At 35.1% G+C, this 16,782-nt stretch overlaps 1 protein-coding gene across 7 annotated transcripts; it reads left to right on the top strand.

The window, feature by feature from the left end:
• Positions 1 to 4,997: 4,997 nt before the first annotated feature.
• LOC111193889 (gypsy retrotransposon integrase-like protein 1) lies at positions 4,998 to 16,016 on the top strand. 7 transcript variants are annotated; one of them, XR_007438647.1, is made up of 19 exons: positions 4,998 to 6,021; positions 8,200 to 8,300; positions 8,474 to 8,667; positions 10,439 to 10,510; positions 10,582 to 10,815; positions 10,931 to 11,008; positions 11,102 to 11,218; positions 11,311 to 11,469; positions 11,554 to 12,061; positions 12,226 to 12,345; positions 12,443 to 12,490; positions 12,583 to 12,663; positions 12,771 to 13,741; positions 14,145 to 14,195; positions 14,272 to 14,316; positions 14,396 to 14,460; positions 14,547 to 14,745; positions 15,015 to 15,215; positions 15,798 to 16,016. XR_007438647.1 is itself a non-coding variant. In XM_049477552.1 (9 exons), exons 1-9 carry the CDS (start codon positions 5,885 to 5,887, stop codon positions 11,767 to 11,769), a joined length of 1,308 nt encoding a protein of 435 aa, XP_049333509.1. In that variant the 5' UTR covers positions 4,998 to 5,884; the 3' UTR covers positions 11,770 to 12,100. The 7 variants fall into 7 exon arrangements, 1 of the variants encoding a protein (XP_049333509.1); XR_007438646.1 differs by having other exon boundaries at positions 11,554 to 11,825; positions 11,931 to 12,061; positions 14,145 to 14,460; XR_007438645.1 differs by having other exon boundaries at positions 14,272 to 14,460.
• The last annotated feature ends 766 nt before the right edge of the window (positions 16,017 to 16,782 follow it).

The raw sequence follows: 16,782 nt of genomic DNA, 5'->3' as shown, positions 1-16,782 counted from the left end.
TAACAATTATAACTGTATTAATGCAAAAACCACTGACAGTTCACAGGACAGGGGGCGGGGAAAACATAATTCTCATGAGAACTTGATATTTCTCATTCTGTGGAGGAATATATTGTTCCTACAAACATATTGATAGTTCACACAACATAGTGGTTATGCAGAGAAATGTTTCACAGCAGCTTCTAAACCAGTTCTCTATGTGTTCTGTCTCTCTCTCTTTCTGCTCTCTCTCTCTACTGAAAATGACGTCTAAGAAAAGGTTTTCTCTCAGTGAGAATTTCTCACATCTCTTTCACCATGACAGAGACATAGAGGAGAATGTGTCTGAGAAAAAGGAGCACTTTAGAGAGGATCCTGATTATAATGAATCCTCCTCTGATGAGAATGAGCCCTTTACTGTAGATCCTCTTCTTGTCTCTCAACCAATAGAAAACAGACTACCTTCCAAAAGTAAAAAGTTATTATGGTCTGTCTCTCCACTTGAAGCAAATGATAAACTTAGTGCTGCTAATGTAATCAGAATAGTTCCAGGTCTCAGCAGATACGCTGTCAGCCACGTCCAAACATAAAATCAGCATTTGAGTTCTTCAGAACACCATCAGTCTAAAAGGATAAACTACTGTAGATGATACGTTTAGAGGGAGGTGTGTGTTTAGAGGGATAGTTAGAAAGACTTGGATTTAATCCCACATGTAAGTCTACATTGTGTTGCTCAGTTTGGAGAGTACAAGTCAAAAGGTGAAGAAAGAACAGGTGTTTGGGCTGCAGACAGATCCAGCACGTCTCTAAACACAGTCCATGTCTCCTCCGTGTCCTACGCTTCAATAGCACAGAAACAAGGCAGGACTGATGAGATCTTAATAAACTCAGCAATATGGGACGAATGGAACAAGTAGGATCTTCTTCTTTACAATCCAGACTCCCATGTGACTGAGCATGAATTTCTGCTCGTTTGTTTTTTTCCTGTGGTCAAATTGGCCCCAAACATAATACTTGTTACTATTCAAGAAAACATTAAATCTTTTTTATTACAAATGTTTTTTTTTTTTTTTAATGACTCTTCAAGTAGTCAACAAACAAATATAGCATGTGTAATAAACTTGGGTAAAAATGTTCTTAATATATAATATTTTTTGTAGTTTGACATTGTTGGGGTGAAATTGACCCCAAACATAAAAGGTGTTAGTAAATTTGAAGGTAACAGGAGGATTAAAACTACCCCAACAAACAGCACTTACCAATTTTACTCAAAGGTCAGAACTATTGTTAAAGTAGAAATTGTGACATTTCTTTTCAACACTTTCTTCAATACAGAGATCTATTAGAACTATAAAATCTTTACGATTCTTTCAATAAGTAAGAGTGTTTTACACCAAGAACCCATATGTTAACAAATGATTCTTAATGTGCTTGACTTGGTTCTCACTTTTGATGGTTTACAAGTGTGAAGTACCCTTCTATACAGAAATCAGGATGGTCCATTGTGATGTCAGAGAGTGATTTTACAGGGAGGAGCTGTGAATGACCTCAATTTATGGAAAGCTTTCAGAATACATAAATAGTAAGACTTTAGACAAGGTGAGCAACAAACAAGATCTGCTGCAGTACGATCTCCTTTTCAAGAAGCTGCAGGACATCAAGAAGGTAAATGTAAATAAAATGTAACCAAAATATTTTAAATGGAATTTAGATTTTAAAAAAGTATCTACTGGAATCAATGTTACAATTGGTGCTCTAACAACAGCACTGATCTTTCCATAGTAATTAGTAAGTGCTATTTGTTGGGGTAGTTTGAAGTGACTCTAACAATGAAATACATTTTTCTGATAAACTTGTGCACATTTCTATCTCTTCTATCTCTGTGTCACTCTAACTGTAGCCATCTTACCTAAATTGAAATGTAAGTGCAAACAAGTTGGGGCATCACTTGAAGTTTACCATCAACAGTGAGGACCAAGTCCATCTGGTACAAGTTTAGCATTTATTACTCATTGTTAAAAAGATTGTATCAATTTAGTGTACATTTTTGAACAGTGTTAACTTGCATGGTAAATTTTGTCAGTACAAAATAGTTTGAATATCTATGGTGACCATCACAAAGTGAAGCACTGATTATTTAATACAAGGAGTACGTGCTTCTCTTTGGGGTAGTCAAAATGGTACTATTGATCAGTTAAGTGAAAGCTCTTTAGCATTTATTACATACACAGTGTTAAAAAGGTTATACAGTATTTACCATTAAAATTCCTTAAACTAATGGCTCAGATCATAATTAACTAACAGAATCTACTACATTTTTAAACATTGGTTATTTGGTAATATGTGAATGTCTTGTTTAAAGTCATTTAACATTTTATTTTAGATATTGTAGACAAATGTTTAGAAATCCACTTCTTATGCAATTCCACTTCTTACCTGTTTTACCTGAACATCTCCTCGCTATAATTCCTCTGAAAACAAATTCTTTATTTTTAAATGTAATATTTTACAAGCGGACTTTTATATAAGCAACTGTTGCTCATTTCACAGAGATGTTCAGCAGCAACTCCATGAACAGCTGCCAGAAAGACACGTGACTTTCCCATCAAAATAAAAGTCCGCCTATAAAATATTACATTTAAAAAGAAAGAATTGGTTTTGAAAATGATTGTAGCGAGGTAAGGGTCAGGTAAGACTCTGTAAAGTGTATTTCACTCTGCCACTAGTGTTTTTATAAGTAATGTTGATTAACTTACTGATTTAATAGAAAACTCACAATTTTACTGTGATGATAAACATAGTTTGAAAATATATAAATAAAAAAAATGTTAGCAAATTGCAGTATCTTTATCCACGCTGTTTTATTAAGCTTAGTTTTATTAAGAAATCCCAGTTAAAACCATTAGTGTGGCATAGCAAGTGTACCACAGTAATACAGTTCTGCTGTAACTATATTAATATATTTTAAATTCAGGACACACTTTACACACTTTCATTAACCCAAAATAACACCAAAATATTCGGTATTATGAAGGAAAATACATCAGAGTAAGTGAATTTCTAAAAAATGGTCCACAATACCAACAATCCATTATTTAATTACCATACCTTAGACATTATTACATATTACTAAATTACCAATGTTTCAAATGCAATAGATCTTGTTAATTAATGATGATCTGAGTCATTTGTTTAATGTATTTTAATGGTTAATAATGTCTGAACTTGTCTTCTAAGAATGAACTGAAGCATAACTTAATCATTTTACAGCGTTTATTACTGTTGTAAGTGTAACAGAGTAATAAAATACATTTGTTTTAGATGAACTTTATAAAATAAGGCACTTTAATGCTGTTAAATGAAGTTTTGGCGGCCCCTGCTGTTTAGTGGTGAACTGCAGTTACGCTACGTTTGGTCTTTCTGAGCCACCGTACCTCAGCAGCGGTCTGTGTGTTTCTGTGCTGCGGGTAGGTGCTGAGCTCCGTGTTTTATGAATAAATAGTGGTTAAAAACATGTTTTAAGTTAAAAATACTGCTATTAATTCGAGTATAAGACAGATTAAAAAGTGTTTTTGTAGATAATTCACTGATTTAGGTCATAGTTAAGAGTTTATGAGCTTATTTCTCTCTTCTCTGTTAGAAGTTAAGTGAGACTAACACGAGGCTCAGTTTTCCCTCCACTGTCTGTGCCAGCAGAATATCAGATAATCCTGTTATTATTATTATTATTATTATTATTATTTATTAAGTATTAATGATACATTTTTATTTATTTATTCAGCTCGGTGTTAACTGCATTAGTCTCTCCAGTAAAAAGGAAGTAAGAAAAGTACATATTGTCATCCAGGTATGTGTTTCATTCATATTTTAATATATTTCTGATCATGTTCTGTTGTATTTTTATGTTTGTGAAATGTGCTCATGTACATGTATTTTAATGTGTATTTTTGGGGGACAAGATTCTACTGGTAATGCAGAGACAATTTAAAATAACACTTTAAGAATTGTATCTTATATTTTATAGAAAATCATGTGTTAAGCCATACAGTAGGCGGTTTTATATGTTGTTGCCATATATGCACTGGATCTGAGCAGCAGTGCATTTCTATGCTGCAGCTTAGTGTTAACCGCAGTAACCACTACAGTAAAAAGAAAATAAAAAAGTACATATTGTTAATTGATGTACACTTATTGCAAATGTCATCTGTATTTTAAATATGTTGGTAAATATATAAATGTCAAACAATATTAGGTAATGTTTAATAAAAGTAGCATAATAAACAAATTCATTATTTCATTCTCTGGCAGCATTTTTTTATACTAGGGGAATAGACAGAATATTTTAATAAAGCACAAAACTGATTATCCCACCAAAAAAAAAAAAAAAAAAAAAATTGCCCAGCAACACTAGTTTTAGTACAGATATTACAGTCAAGTTTCTAAAATCCACTGATTGTGTTTGTTAGGCTAGTATAAAACATGCTGTCAGTGGCTGAAATAATGTTTTAAGAATTGTTTTCTCAGTCAGAATATTATCATAAAGTACAAACGCTTAACTGTATTTCCCAGCAAAACTAGTTTTAATACAGACATTACAAACAACTCAAACAAGAACCTGATTTCAGTTTTGTGAGGCTACCAAAATATCCTAGAATAGAATAAGGTTAATTTTTGTTCAAAAACAGTTACTTAGCTGACAAGGTAAAGTTATCAGTGCTTTATTTTACCGGATAGCTAATGTCTAGCTAGGTAAAGTTACCGGCATTTTCTTTTTAAGTGGTAGCTAATGTTTGTTAGTTAGCTAAAGTTGCAAGCGTTTTATAACCGGTAGATAATGTTAGTTAGCTAGCTACCCAGATAGCCAGCGACTTTGGCCCGGAGTCGTTTCTAAGTCGGCACTGCTGGTTTAGAGTCGCAAGCAGAAAAATACTTCTGGCCCACAGCTGGCCCAGTGTCACTTTCTGAGTGTTCTACATCAGTGTCACTGAGCAGTCGTTTTGGTGCTGGTGAACGACTGTCGCACCTAACCTGCTGATTCTCTGAACACAGGTGTGTCCTGGCTCAAATACGGCAGACGACCCTGTACCAGCACTGCACTAACAAAGTGGAAAACTGACTGGTCCCTACTGTTAGCACTTTTCTACCAAAGCTGACTTGTATATTTTCTTTTTATTTACAGTTATAGATGACTCCTGTCAGTAAGAATACTTACTCCCGCTGTTATGCTGCTCCTCACACACACACGCACGCACGCATGCACGCACACAAACACACACACACACACACACACACACACACACACACACACACACACACACAGCCTGTTATAGTACACACACACACACACACAGAGCCTGTTATAGTACACACACCCACACCCACACACAGAGCCTGTTATAGTACACACACACAAACACACACACACACAGAGCCTGTTATAGTACACACACACACACACACACACAGAGCCTGTTATAGTACTGCTACACGCACACACACACACACACACACACACACACAGCCTGTTATAGTACACACACACACACACAGAGCCTGTTATAGTACACACACACACACCCACACACACAAACACACACACACACACACAGAGCCTGTTATAGTACACACACACACACACACACACACACACACACACAGCCTGTTATAGTACACACACACACACACAGAGCCTGTTATAGTACACACACACACACCCACACACACAGCCTGTTATAGTACACACACACAAACACACACACACACACACAGAGCCTGTTATAGTACACACACACACACACACACACACACACACACACACACACACGATCAGCATCCCTAGACCCCAAAACCAACCGTCGCGCACACCCCAAACGTGTGATCACGTTTAGAGTGTAAATGAATTTAGATGATATTTACCTTGGTGCCCCTGCGCATCAGCCCAGTTCAACCCGTGCGGTTTCTCGTAGCACTTGGCGCCCGGATTCCTCAAACATTACAACGTTCCTCAACTGTCAGCTATCCTGAAACCTTTGAAGTTTGTAGGTAGGTAGCAAACCTAACTAAGTATTACGTACCTTTTTTGAAATATAATTTATTTTGACTTAATAAATATTTTGGCCGTCAAATATGATTTATAACCCTATCTGTGTTGCCTCTTCAGTTAGCTAAGCTAGCTAACTTAGCAGCATATCAAGGTGATATTATCTGAAGCTAAATTATCTCAGAATGTAGCATTAAACACATTTCATGTTAATGTAAATGTTAATGTTGCTATAACAGTTACTAACAGACAACCAAAAAGTATGTTTTTACTTGAAATTCAAATTGTTAACTAGTGTACAAGGCCAGAACAGAAGTACTGTTTCGGTATTTACGTTAGCTAAGCTATAAACAGTTAGCTAGCTAGGATAGAAACCAGCCAGTTTGCTAGCGTTAGCTTAAATGCTTTTACAAACATACATACTGTAAAAGCATTTAGGCTTGCTAGTTAACCAATTTGGTAGTTAGCTAGCGAATTGGTCTTTACTAGCTAACCTAAATGCTTCCACAGAACTTTTGTTTAGAGTTGTACATTAGCTAGCTAGTCAGCTAGGTTAACTTAGTGGTTGTGTGTCTCTACAAGTCACTGTGTAATGTTTGTTTTAGCTAGCTTTTTAGTTAAATAAAATGGTGCTGTGTCTGTGAGTTAATATAAAAAAATCTTTATTTGTATTGTTTATTCCAGAGTTCAGTAATACGTTCCTGCACACTCTGCTACTTCGTTAAAAGTGTATGTTATTAACTTAGCTAGCACATTTTTATATAAACACACTCACTACTACCAAATAAGCTTTAGTCAACATTTCTCTAATTTGTAAAATCACACTAGAAGTTGTTTGTGTATGCAGTATATTAGTATACTAGAGACAAAAATGTTTTACTTGAAAAAGTTTAAAATTAAATTACACACACACAGTTGTCCTGTTAGACACAACAGGAGAATTTAACAACATTAAGTAAAATAGTGGAGCTTTTCAGAGCAATTAAATTATTCATGTTTTATATTGGCAAAAAAAGGAAATAGGAGAATCATAGATACATTTTATTATTGTCAGTAAATTAATATGTTTTAATGTTGCTGCCCCTACTTTCGCTTCTGCTGGTGCCCAATTTTCCAAGTACTTATTTCAAGAATGTGATGCTGAATTTAAAATGGTCATGTCATACAAAAGAAAAAACATAACAGCATTATATTTGTAAATATGACTGCAATAAACATATTTAACATTAAACTATTACTGTACTTTGATTCTATTAGTTGATAGTTGTATCTATAGAAACAAGCGTACAATTAAATATGTGTAGAGAAGGTATAACTTGCTTTTAGAGCCTACTCAGAAAATATAAATAAGAAAAACTATACTGGTGGGTGTGTAATGCTCTCAGGGAGTAAGATATAAATTTACTGAGGAGGAGACATCAATGAATTATTAAATTATCTTTATTTTAATTGTCTTTATATTATTTTAATCTTTATAATCAACACATTTTCCTTATAATTAATGTAGATGTATTTATATATTTAAGTATTACAGTATGGAGGACCAAAAATTACATACGTATAAATAAATAAATAAATAAATAAATGCACATATAAATGTAGAAATAAATAAATGTTGAAATAAATAAATGAATAAATAAATAAATGTTGAAATAAATAAATACATATATAAATACACATAGAAATGAAAAAATAAATAAATATATAAAAAATAAATACACGCATGAATAATTGTATAGGTAAATAATTAAATTAATAAATACATTTCTAATTTTTTATATTTATTTTTATTTATTCATTTATATGTGCATTTATTTATTTTTTCATTTATTTATTCATTCATTTATTTCAACATTTCTACATTTATTTATTGATTTATTGCCACAATTATTAATTTATTTATTTCTGTATTTCTGCATTTGTATGATAGTTAGGTAGGCAGTCCTATCCTCGCTCTAAAGCAGGATTGGTTTTTGAGCTGCAAAAGTTTTGGTTCTACTGCTTGTCACTACCCGATCTGTACCCCCTGCCCGATTTGTTCCGCGCATGCGCACGCATGCGCATTGCAAACTGAGCAGGGGCACAGATCAGGTAGGCAATGCCAAGTTGTGGTTTCGCTCACACTGTCGCAAACAGCTTGTAAAACGCGGTTTCAAAATGAAGGACTTACGTTTTTACAGAGCTCTGAAAGAGTACATTTTAAGTGGAACATTTACTCCACCATGCAACAAAAAAATGCGCAAGGAAATGCGGCGTGTGTCTGAAAACTTCATAGCAAAAGGTAAGTTAAAATCATATCATATTTTAGAAAGGTTTGCGTTAGCTGAGGAAGCGAAGTGTCCCATTATGTGAACTAGTTAGTATAGCTAGGTTAACTATGCTAGCTAATTTAGCTCGGAGTATTTTATTATATCAATAAGTAATTAAATATGAAACGTGTTTTTTTTTCGGCAGACAACCGATTGTTTTACACTGGACCAAATAAAACGTATATGAGACTAGTTGTTTGTACTGAGGAGGAAAAAAGGTCTGTTTTGATGGAGTGCCATAACTCCGGCACCAGCAACCACAACGGTGTACGAGGCACGAGAGACAGGGTGATTGCTGGATACTTCTGGCCTACCCTAATGAAAGATGTAACTGAGTGGGTATGTTGTGAAGTTATAACACAATTTCTTATTTATTTCCAGAGCGTAAAACTGCAACACAGTACATATAAATGTTTTATTTAGTATAAATATTACAGTATTATTCATACAAGGCTGAAGTTGGTTTGATATTCGCAGCTCCTGATTCGTTTGGTTGTATGTACACTACCTTCCATCACTTACTTTCTCCAGTTTTACTTTAACGTGCTGTTCTAGTGTAATTCATTCATTTACTAAGTAGAAAATATCTAAACTAGAGAATTAGCCTCATACTTTAAGAGAAAACCTGGCATTAGCCTGGCCAGAGCTAATTGTATACTGTATAATATTTATTTTAATTATTGAATATATAATTAACAATTTAATATATAATGAAAAAAATATTTAATAAAATTATATTTTAAAAACCTTTGTGAGCCATACTGCACAAAAAATGAATAAAAAGCTAATGTTCCAATGTGATTTCAAAATTTTTTTTCATCTTGGGCCTGACCAAATACACATGATATGAAATTGAAGTCTCCTATGTTAAGGAAAACCTAGAATTAGCCTGGCCCGAGCTGATTTTATACTGTAAAATGAATTAGCAACATGACATACGAGCCATAATGCACCAAAAATTGAATATTAAGCTGACGTTCCAGTATGATTTTGAAGGACTTTTTCATTTTGGACCAGAACAAATAAACATGAGATGAAGAGTTCTAGTATTCACAAAATCGCACTGGAATCACTGGCTTTATATTCATTAATTTTTGTGCATTATAGCTTGTATGCCATGTTGCCAGTTCGTTTTAAAGTATAAAGTATTTCAGGTTCTTCTTAAAGTAGAAGACTAAAACTCATTATATCATGTGTATTTGGCATGGCCCAAGATTAAATATCCTTCAAAATCGTACTGGACCATCAGCTTATATTAAATTTTTGCTGCATTATGGCTGTGTATGCTATGTTGCTAATTCATTTTACAGTATAAAATCAGCTCGGGCCAGGCTAATTCTAGGTTTTCCTTAAAATAGGAGACTAGAATTTCATATCATTTATCAGTATCAGTATTTGGTCTGGCCCAAGATGAAAAAATTCTTAAAATCACACTGGATTTTTTTTTTTGAGCGCAACGGCTTTTAAAATATTATTGTATTTTTTAAATTATATATAAAATTTATTAATTTAATATTCAGTAATTAAAATAAATATTTTACAGTTAACAGTTAGCTCTGGCCAGGCTAATGCCAGGTTTTCCCTTAAGGTAGGAGGCTAATTCTCTATTTAAGATGTTTTCTACTTAGGAAATGAATGAATTACACTAGAACAGAAAATAAGTGGAAGGTCGTGTATATAAAATTGCATTTTATAACATAATGTATATTTACATAGTTAATAAACAGCTGTACTGCTTTTCTTCATTATAGCTCCTTCAGTGTTGATATGTGAGGTGTTAAATATAATATGCGGAACAGTTTGTGAACGCTCCCTTTAGTTCACGGTGGTTCAGTGAAGCGGCAGCTGCGAATATCAAACCAACTTCAGCCTCATATTATTTATTCAGTAGAAACAAAAGAAATCTTTCATAGATAGTTACCAAGATTCTGATTTTGTATAAAAATAGTGTAACAAAAACAAAGTAATGTAACGACAAATATTATTGTGCACGAAATTATATAGCACACCCCTTGTTCTAATATGTATTTATGATATGCATTTTATTTTACTTTTTGTACATGTTTAGACACTGTCCCAACTTAATTCTTCTTTTTTTTGTTTTTTTTAGGTGAAGTGTTGTCGCCGCTGCCAACTAAATGACCCCATGAAGACGGGGACACCAGTGTTACATTCTATTAAGGTATTCCAAATTCTGTTTTGTTTAATAGAGAAAATAAATGTTTTGAAAGGTAATGGAAAATATGTGTTTAGGTGAAGGCTGCATGGGAGGTGATTGGCCTGGATTTAATTGGCCCACTGCGAGAAACTGGTCAAAAAAACAAGTATGTGTTGACCATGACTGATTTATATACAAAGTGGGTTGTTGCTGAGCCACTGCAAAATAAGACTGCAACTGAAGTGTCAGCAGCCATCATAAAGACACTCTACTTGTTCGGCATGGTCAAGAAAATTATTACTGACCAAGGGAGAGAGTTCGTTAATGAGGTAAAAGTCTAGTATAATGTGAATTCTTAACATTGATATTTATCTTAATTAGCACACATGTTTTCTGACATTCTGCTATGCACACTGTATTTCCTTTTTGATGATTTGCACACAGCTGAATGAAAACATCTTTGCAACTCTGAAAATCAAACATGCTGTCTCAAGTGCCTACCACCCTCAGACAAATGGGCAGGTAATTTTCAACATAATTTTATTTGACATTTCCCTGTAATGTTAAAAAAAAATTAGGAAATGTTTTAATTGTTGTTGTTTTTTATATATATAGGATGAGCGAACAAATCAAAATGTCAAACGTGTATTGCGGAAGTATGTAAATGAAAGCCATAATGATTGGGACATCCATTTACCTGCAGTTGTGTATGGTATTAACACTGCTAAGCAAGTGGGTATTCATTATACATTCATTATGGTCGATATATAATGTAATCGATATATAATGTTTTATTTCTGATAACTTAATTTGTTTTTAACCAGTCTTCAACCAGGCACACCCCGTATTTCTTATTCTTCCATCGGCACCCTCATTTGCCAGAGGTTATGAACGCCTGTCCCATGGGAGAAGACTTTAAAATTGCTGACCCAGAAGATGATCTTGACACCCGAGTAAATGAAATGAAAATTTTAAATGAGAAGGTTAGGTCCAAATTCATGTAGTCTGACCACAGAAGTTTTTTTTAATTCAATGGCATGTAGTAAAGTGTAATTTTTTTTTTTCAGGTGCTTAGCAACATTGAAAATGCGCAGAAAAGACAACAAAAGTCTTACAGGAACCGTAAGAGAAAGCTAATGAGCACAATCAGTCCTGGCGATGAGGTCTTGATTTCTCAAGATTTCAATATAAAACAGAGAAAAGACACCCTTGCTGACCGCCACAAAGGTCCTTTCACTGTGGATAGTATCTCTAAAAAGGGTGTGGCAGATGGTGAAAGATAATGGGACTCGATGTTGCATCAATGTCTCACGGCTAAGGCCTTTCTACAGGTTGGAAAGTAAGAGCTAAGTAGTGTTTTTTTTGTAATGGTTGACATGTAAGGTGTATATTGTAAAGTTTATTTTATTAATATTAGACTTAATTTTTTTTATTGTCTCTTCAGATCATGGAGCAGTTCCATGTGTGTCACTTCAGGACCATGAGTATGGTACACCTGATGAAGCAACAGACCATCCTTATGCTTTTTCTGGAGAGAAATGGGAAAAAGACTTGGGTCCTCTCCAGGAAAAACTGGTAGGGGATGATTCCACCTAGCCCATTCCAAATTTCACTCTCCTTCACACACTGTTAGACACTACCAATAATTTTTTGCAATCGTATATTCAGACCATCTCTCACATACTTACACTCTCACACCATTCTCACCCCCCCTCCCTTGCTAACTCTTTTAATTGCAGTTGAAATATGTCCTGGACAAAAGCCTTCCAGCAGCAGAATTGATTGTTAAAGATGACAATATCTGTCTTACACGTGAGGACTTGTGGAGTCTTGGGTTAAATCAGTGCATGGAGTCTACTGTAAGTATATTCATGTTGCAGCATGCTTGCTCAAAGGCACAGAAATAGTTTTTTTTTGTGTGTAATTTATGCCTTTATTTTGTTTTATTACGTCTAGATTGGGAATGCATGTTTTAAGATCATCAGAGAAGCTGCTCAAAAACATGTAATTAATTACAGAAGCTCAAACATTGTTATTTTGTATACTTCTTCATGGGTACTTGTATACATTTGCTAATCTTGTTGTGTTGTAAATAGGGGAAAGATGTTTACATTGCTGACATGTATGTGGTTCCCACATGGAAAACGATGAATGTGGACCCACTCTCAAGTTTACCGGTAAAGTGAAGTTAAACACACACACAGACAGACAGTTGCACATTAATGCAATGATTTCTGTACAATGCACAGTAGTTGAATGGTTGCATTTTCTTTCTCTACACCAGAACAATCTGTGTTCCAAGGATGCGATTTTGTTCCCTGCATGGAGTATGCAACAGAATCAACTGGATCACTATTTGCTATGTGTTGAGTTACAGTTTCAAAAAATAGATATTCAGATTTTTAGAATGAAGTTTGTTGATTAGCTTATCATTTTGAAATATGTCCATTGCAGGTTTTACTGGTTGTGGAGAGAGAGATCATTTTTCTAGATTCTGTACTCCCTGGTGGTTTTGGAGATGACTCATACAAAACGATATTTAGGTTAAGAGAGAGGAAAAAGTTGCCCTTGTTCAGTGGCTTTTACCAATAATATTTTACGCAAGAGCCATGTTCTGTGGCTGCTGATTTACACAAAAGCCTTGTTCTATGGCTGATGATTTACAAAAAGCCTTGTTCTATGGCTGATGATTTACAAAAAGCCTTGTTCTATGGCTGATGATTTACAAAAAGCCTTGTTCTATGGCTGATGATTTACAAAAAGCCTTGTTCTATGGCTGATGATTTACAAAAAGCCTTGTTCTATGGCTGATGATTTACAAAAAGCCTTGTTCTATGGCTGAAAATTAACAAAAAGCCTTGTTCTATGGCTAATGATTTACAAAAAGCCTTGTTCTATGGCTCATGATTTACAAAAAGCCTTGTTCTATGGCTGAAAATTAACAAAAAGCCTTGTTCTATGGCTAATGATTTACAAAAAGCCTTGTTCTATGGCTGATGATTTACAAAAAGCCTTGTTCTATGGCTGCTTATTTATAGCTTTGTTCTTTTGTTTTATGTTTACGCAGAAGCCTTGTTCGATGGCTGTAGGATTAGGTCTCATTTTATGAAACTAGACCATGGAGAACAATTGTATGACTATAGGTTTCAGTAAGTGTGTGTCCATAATTATTTTTTTTTCCATTTTATGTGCAGACATATTGCAGGCCAGATTGACCCAAGACCCTGGACAGAGAAGACCGGCAGAAGTTTTGATGTAAAGCCTTTTCTTTATTTTCTTACTGGGTTATATAAAACTCTGGACATCAGTTGGTTTAAATGTAATGTAAGACTATAGATATTTTCTTTTGAAGAGAATTTTCTACTGTGATTTTGGGAAACTGAGCCATGACTAGCCCACCAGTTGATACTTTTTGCTATATTCATTCGTCTTCTTTCCACCATACATTCTTTCTTGTCCAGACCTAGGGACTTTCTGTCTATTTTACACAATTTGAAACAATCTCTATCTTCAGCACATCTACTTCATGTATTAATGGCTTTTGGCAGTAACTCAGTAAGGGGGAACCTAAGCTTACTTTAGTGAAGCACTTGTCTACATCTGTTTCTATTGGTTCAACACCTTTACTTAACAGTAATATTTAATATTTTGTTTCCAGCACTTCCCTCAACAAACTTCTGGGAACTACTGTGGCATCCTTATACTCATTGTAAGCATCCTTTTAAGTTGTGATAAGCAGCATTTTGAGTTATTGGGTATAATAGAGAGATTTATTTTTTTTACAGTATGCCCTCTGTATCTGCACCAATACCCCATTTATCTTCACAGAGGTCAGTTGCATCTATTAATATAGAAAAAAATATTTCAAACCCCACCCCAATTGTCTGATCATTGTTATATATGTTTTAGAATGATGTGCCATTAATCCGCCAGTGGTGGTGCATCCTACTGATGGAAAGATTTCAGATTGAAGGGTAAGGCCACTCTGCTAAAGTATTCATGCCTTTTCTGCATTTTATTTCATTTGATTACCTGCTGATTAAGTTTTTTGATTCAACAGACATGGCCAGAGGTTTGCTTTCTGGACTGACAAGGCTAGCAGGCTATTGCAAGGGACCCTTCAGCCACTTTTTAGGGTATCTAGGTCAATCACTTCAGACATTCCACCTCATGTGCAAACCATGGTCAACCGCACAGCCCAAGAAAAGAAGCTGGTAGACTTTGCTGTACAAGACCATGGAGTCCGGCAACATTTGTTGGTATGTTTGTCACACATTAACAATGTTTGTTATTTACAATTTGCACATTGTTTTACCATTACAGTGTTATAAGCAAATAAGCAAAAGGCCTTATAATTCATGCTTGTTGTCACCATGTGTTGGGGGACTTTTTTTTTTTTTTTTTTTTTTAATGTGGATTTACAGTCCAAAACTTTTAACATAAACTACTTTTGACATTCAACTAGAAATGTTAAATGTTTGCTCATGTTTTGATGAAGTGCTTTTGGCACTTTGCCTTTTGACCTAAGGGTGTACTCTGTGGAAAAGAGCCTTCGAAGTGGCTCAGCAGAATCCAGAAGGGATCATCTCTACGGGTGCCAGTGTACCTGGACTCGGAGGAAGAACAGGACTCCCTATTTTTCTATCTTCAGGATGTCCTGAAATCTGCACCAGTAGAATTCCACATTGAGGATCAAGTGCAGTTCATTTTGGATGTTTTGTTCCCAGAGGTAAGGTTACTAGGTATGCAGTAAATATCTATTAACAATGTTAAATAGCCTGTTGTGACTTAAGTTACATAAAAAATTTAATCAAATGTATCTTTTTTTAAAATCCAATAGAGTAGTACTGTGAGACCATGATAACCACAATACATTTTCTCAGACAGTTATTGGGTCATTTTCAGCAGTGACACTAACGCTAATGCTGGAGTTTTTAAACACCTCAGTTTCACTTGCTTGACCTGAATAGTCCACCGGCGGTGGACATCCAGTGAGCATTGATGAAGGACTAGAGTATTGACAGCACCAACTATGCAGCAACAGACTCAGAGCTTCTATCTGACTTTACATATACACTGTGGTGCAGATAGGTAGGAGTGTCTAATAGAATGAGAGACAATAAATGGACACAGTGTTTAAAAACTCCAGCAGCACTGATATATCTGATCCACTCACTGTACCAGCACAACATGCACTAACACCTCATACACCACCACCATTGCTAATCACTTCTAATCACTGCACTGCAGTGCTGAATCTTTATAATGCAGTTTTATAATTTATATTTAATTTTTTTAACCCTTTTGTTAGTGCATCACCCAAGCCATGTCTACACTACAGGGAATAACTATACAAGAGGCTGAAGAGTTGTTTCTTTCTGGTCCTAACTACAGCAGAAGGTAAAAACAGTTACCTGTGTTTGAAATATCTGTATGAATGTTTATTTATTGTGACTACCATTTTAATTGGGTGGGTGGTTGCGTGTTTGTGTCGGGGTACTTTGAGTTGGGGAGGGTGGGTTTTTGTGTTGTGGTGGGTGTTTGTGTCGGGGGGGTTGGGTGTGTTGGGGTGAGGTGGGGTGGGAGTGGGGTGAGGTGGGGTGTGTTGAGGTGGGGTGGGGTGTGTTGGGGTGAGGTGAGGTGGGAGTGGGGCGGGGTGAGGTGGGAGTGGGGCGGGGTGAGGTGGGAGTGGGGCGGGGTGAGGTGGGGTGAGGTAGGGTGGGAGTGGCTGGGTGGTTGTGTGTTGAGAGGGATGTTTTTCTTTTGTTTTGCTTTTTGCTCTCATGCTTTCTCTGAGAAGAAAATAAACTGGTATTTTGATAAATGTGTTGTACCTTATTTTTAATGGTTAGTAGCATATTGATACAGGACCACATTTAGAGACATGGTATTTGGTTCCCATTTCTAAACATTCTGCTGTGTATCTTAAGCAAAAATAAATGTTTTTTTATTAATAAACTCTTTGTTAGCTTGAGGAATACTACAAATGGTCAAAGACCACACCACCACCCCATATAATGGATATAACCCAAACAGGTTTGTTATAATGGTAAACAAATTAAATTTTTTAAATGCCTCATACACCCCGTAATACTAAATTTGACAAAGCATAAAATGCACAGTTTATATATCAACTGCTCAAGAACAAAGAACATTATTTTCTAGTTGATGTTTGTATTTTACTTATTTATATCTCCCAGTCTATCTAGATTACAGAAAGATAAACTGCTAGTTAGCCTATGCGAATTATTGTGTTCTGGCTCTATTTATTTATGAATTTATTCATTCATTAATTC

Source organism: Astyanax mexicanus, chromosome 4 (assembly GCF_023375975.1).
Source record: "Astyanax mexicanus isolate ESR-SI-001 chromosome 4, AstMex3_surface, whole genome shotgun sequence".
NCBI lineage: Eukaryota > Metazoa > Chordata > Actinopteri > Characiformes > Acestrorhamphidae > Astyanax > Astyanax mexicanus.
This window is presented reverse-complemented; position numbering and strand designations above follow the sequence as displayed.

Coding starts and splice junctions, on each gene's coding strand:
- LOC111193889 (XM_049477552.1), top strand. CDS start 5,885: ATGATATTTACCTTGGTGCCCCTGCGCATCAGCCCAGTTCAACCCGTG. Junction 8,668..10,438: donor TGAAAGATGTAACTGAGTGG/GTATGTTGTGAA, acceptor TGTTTTTTTTAG/GTGAAGTGTTGTCGCCGCTG. Junction 10,511..10,581: donor CAGTGTTACATTCTATTAAG/GTATTCCAAATT, acceptor ATATGTGTTTAG/GTGAAGGCTGCATGGGAGGT.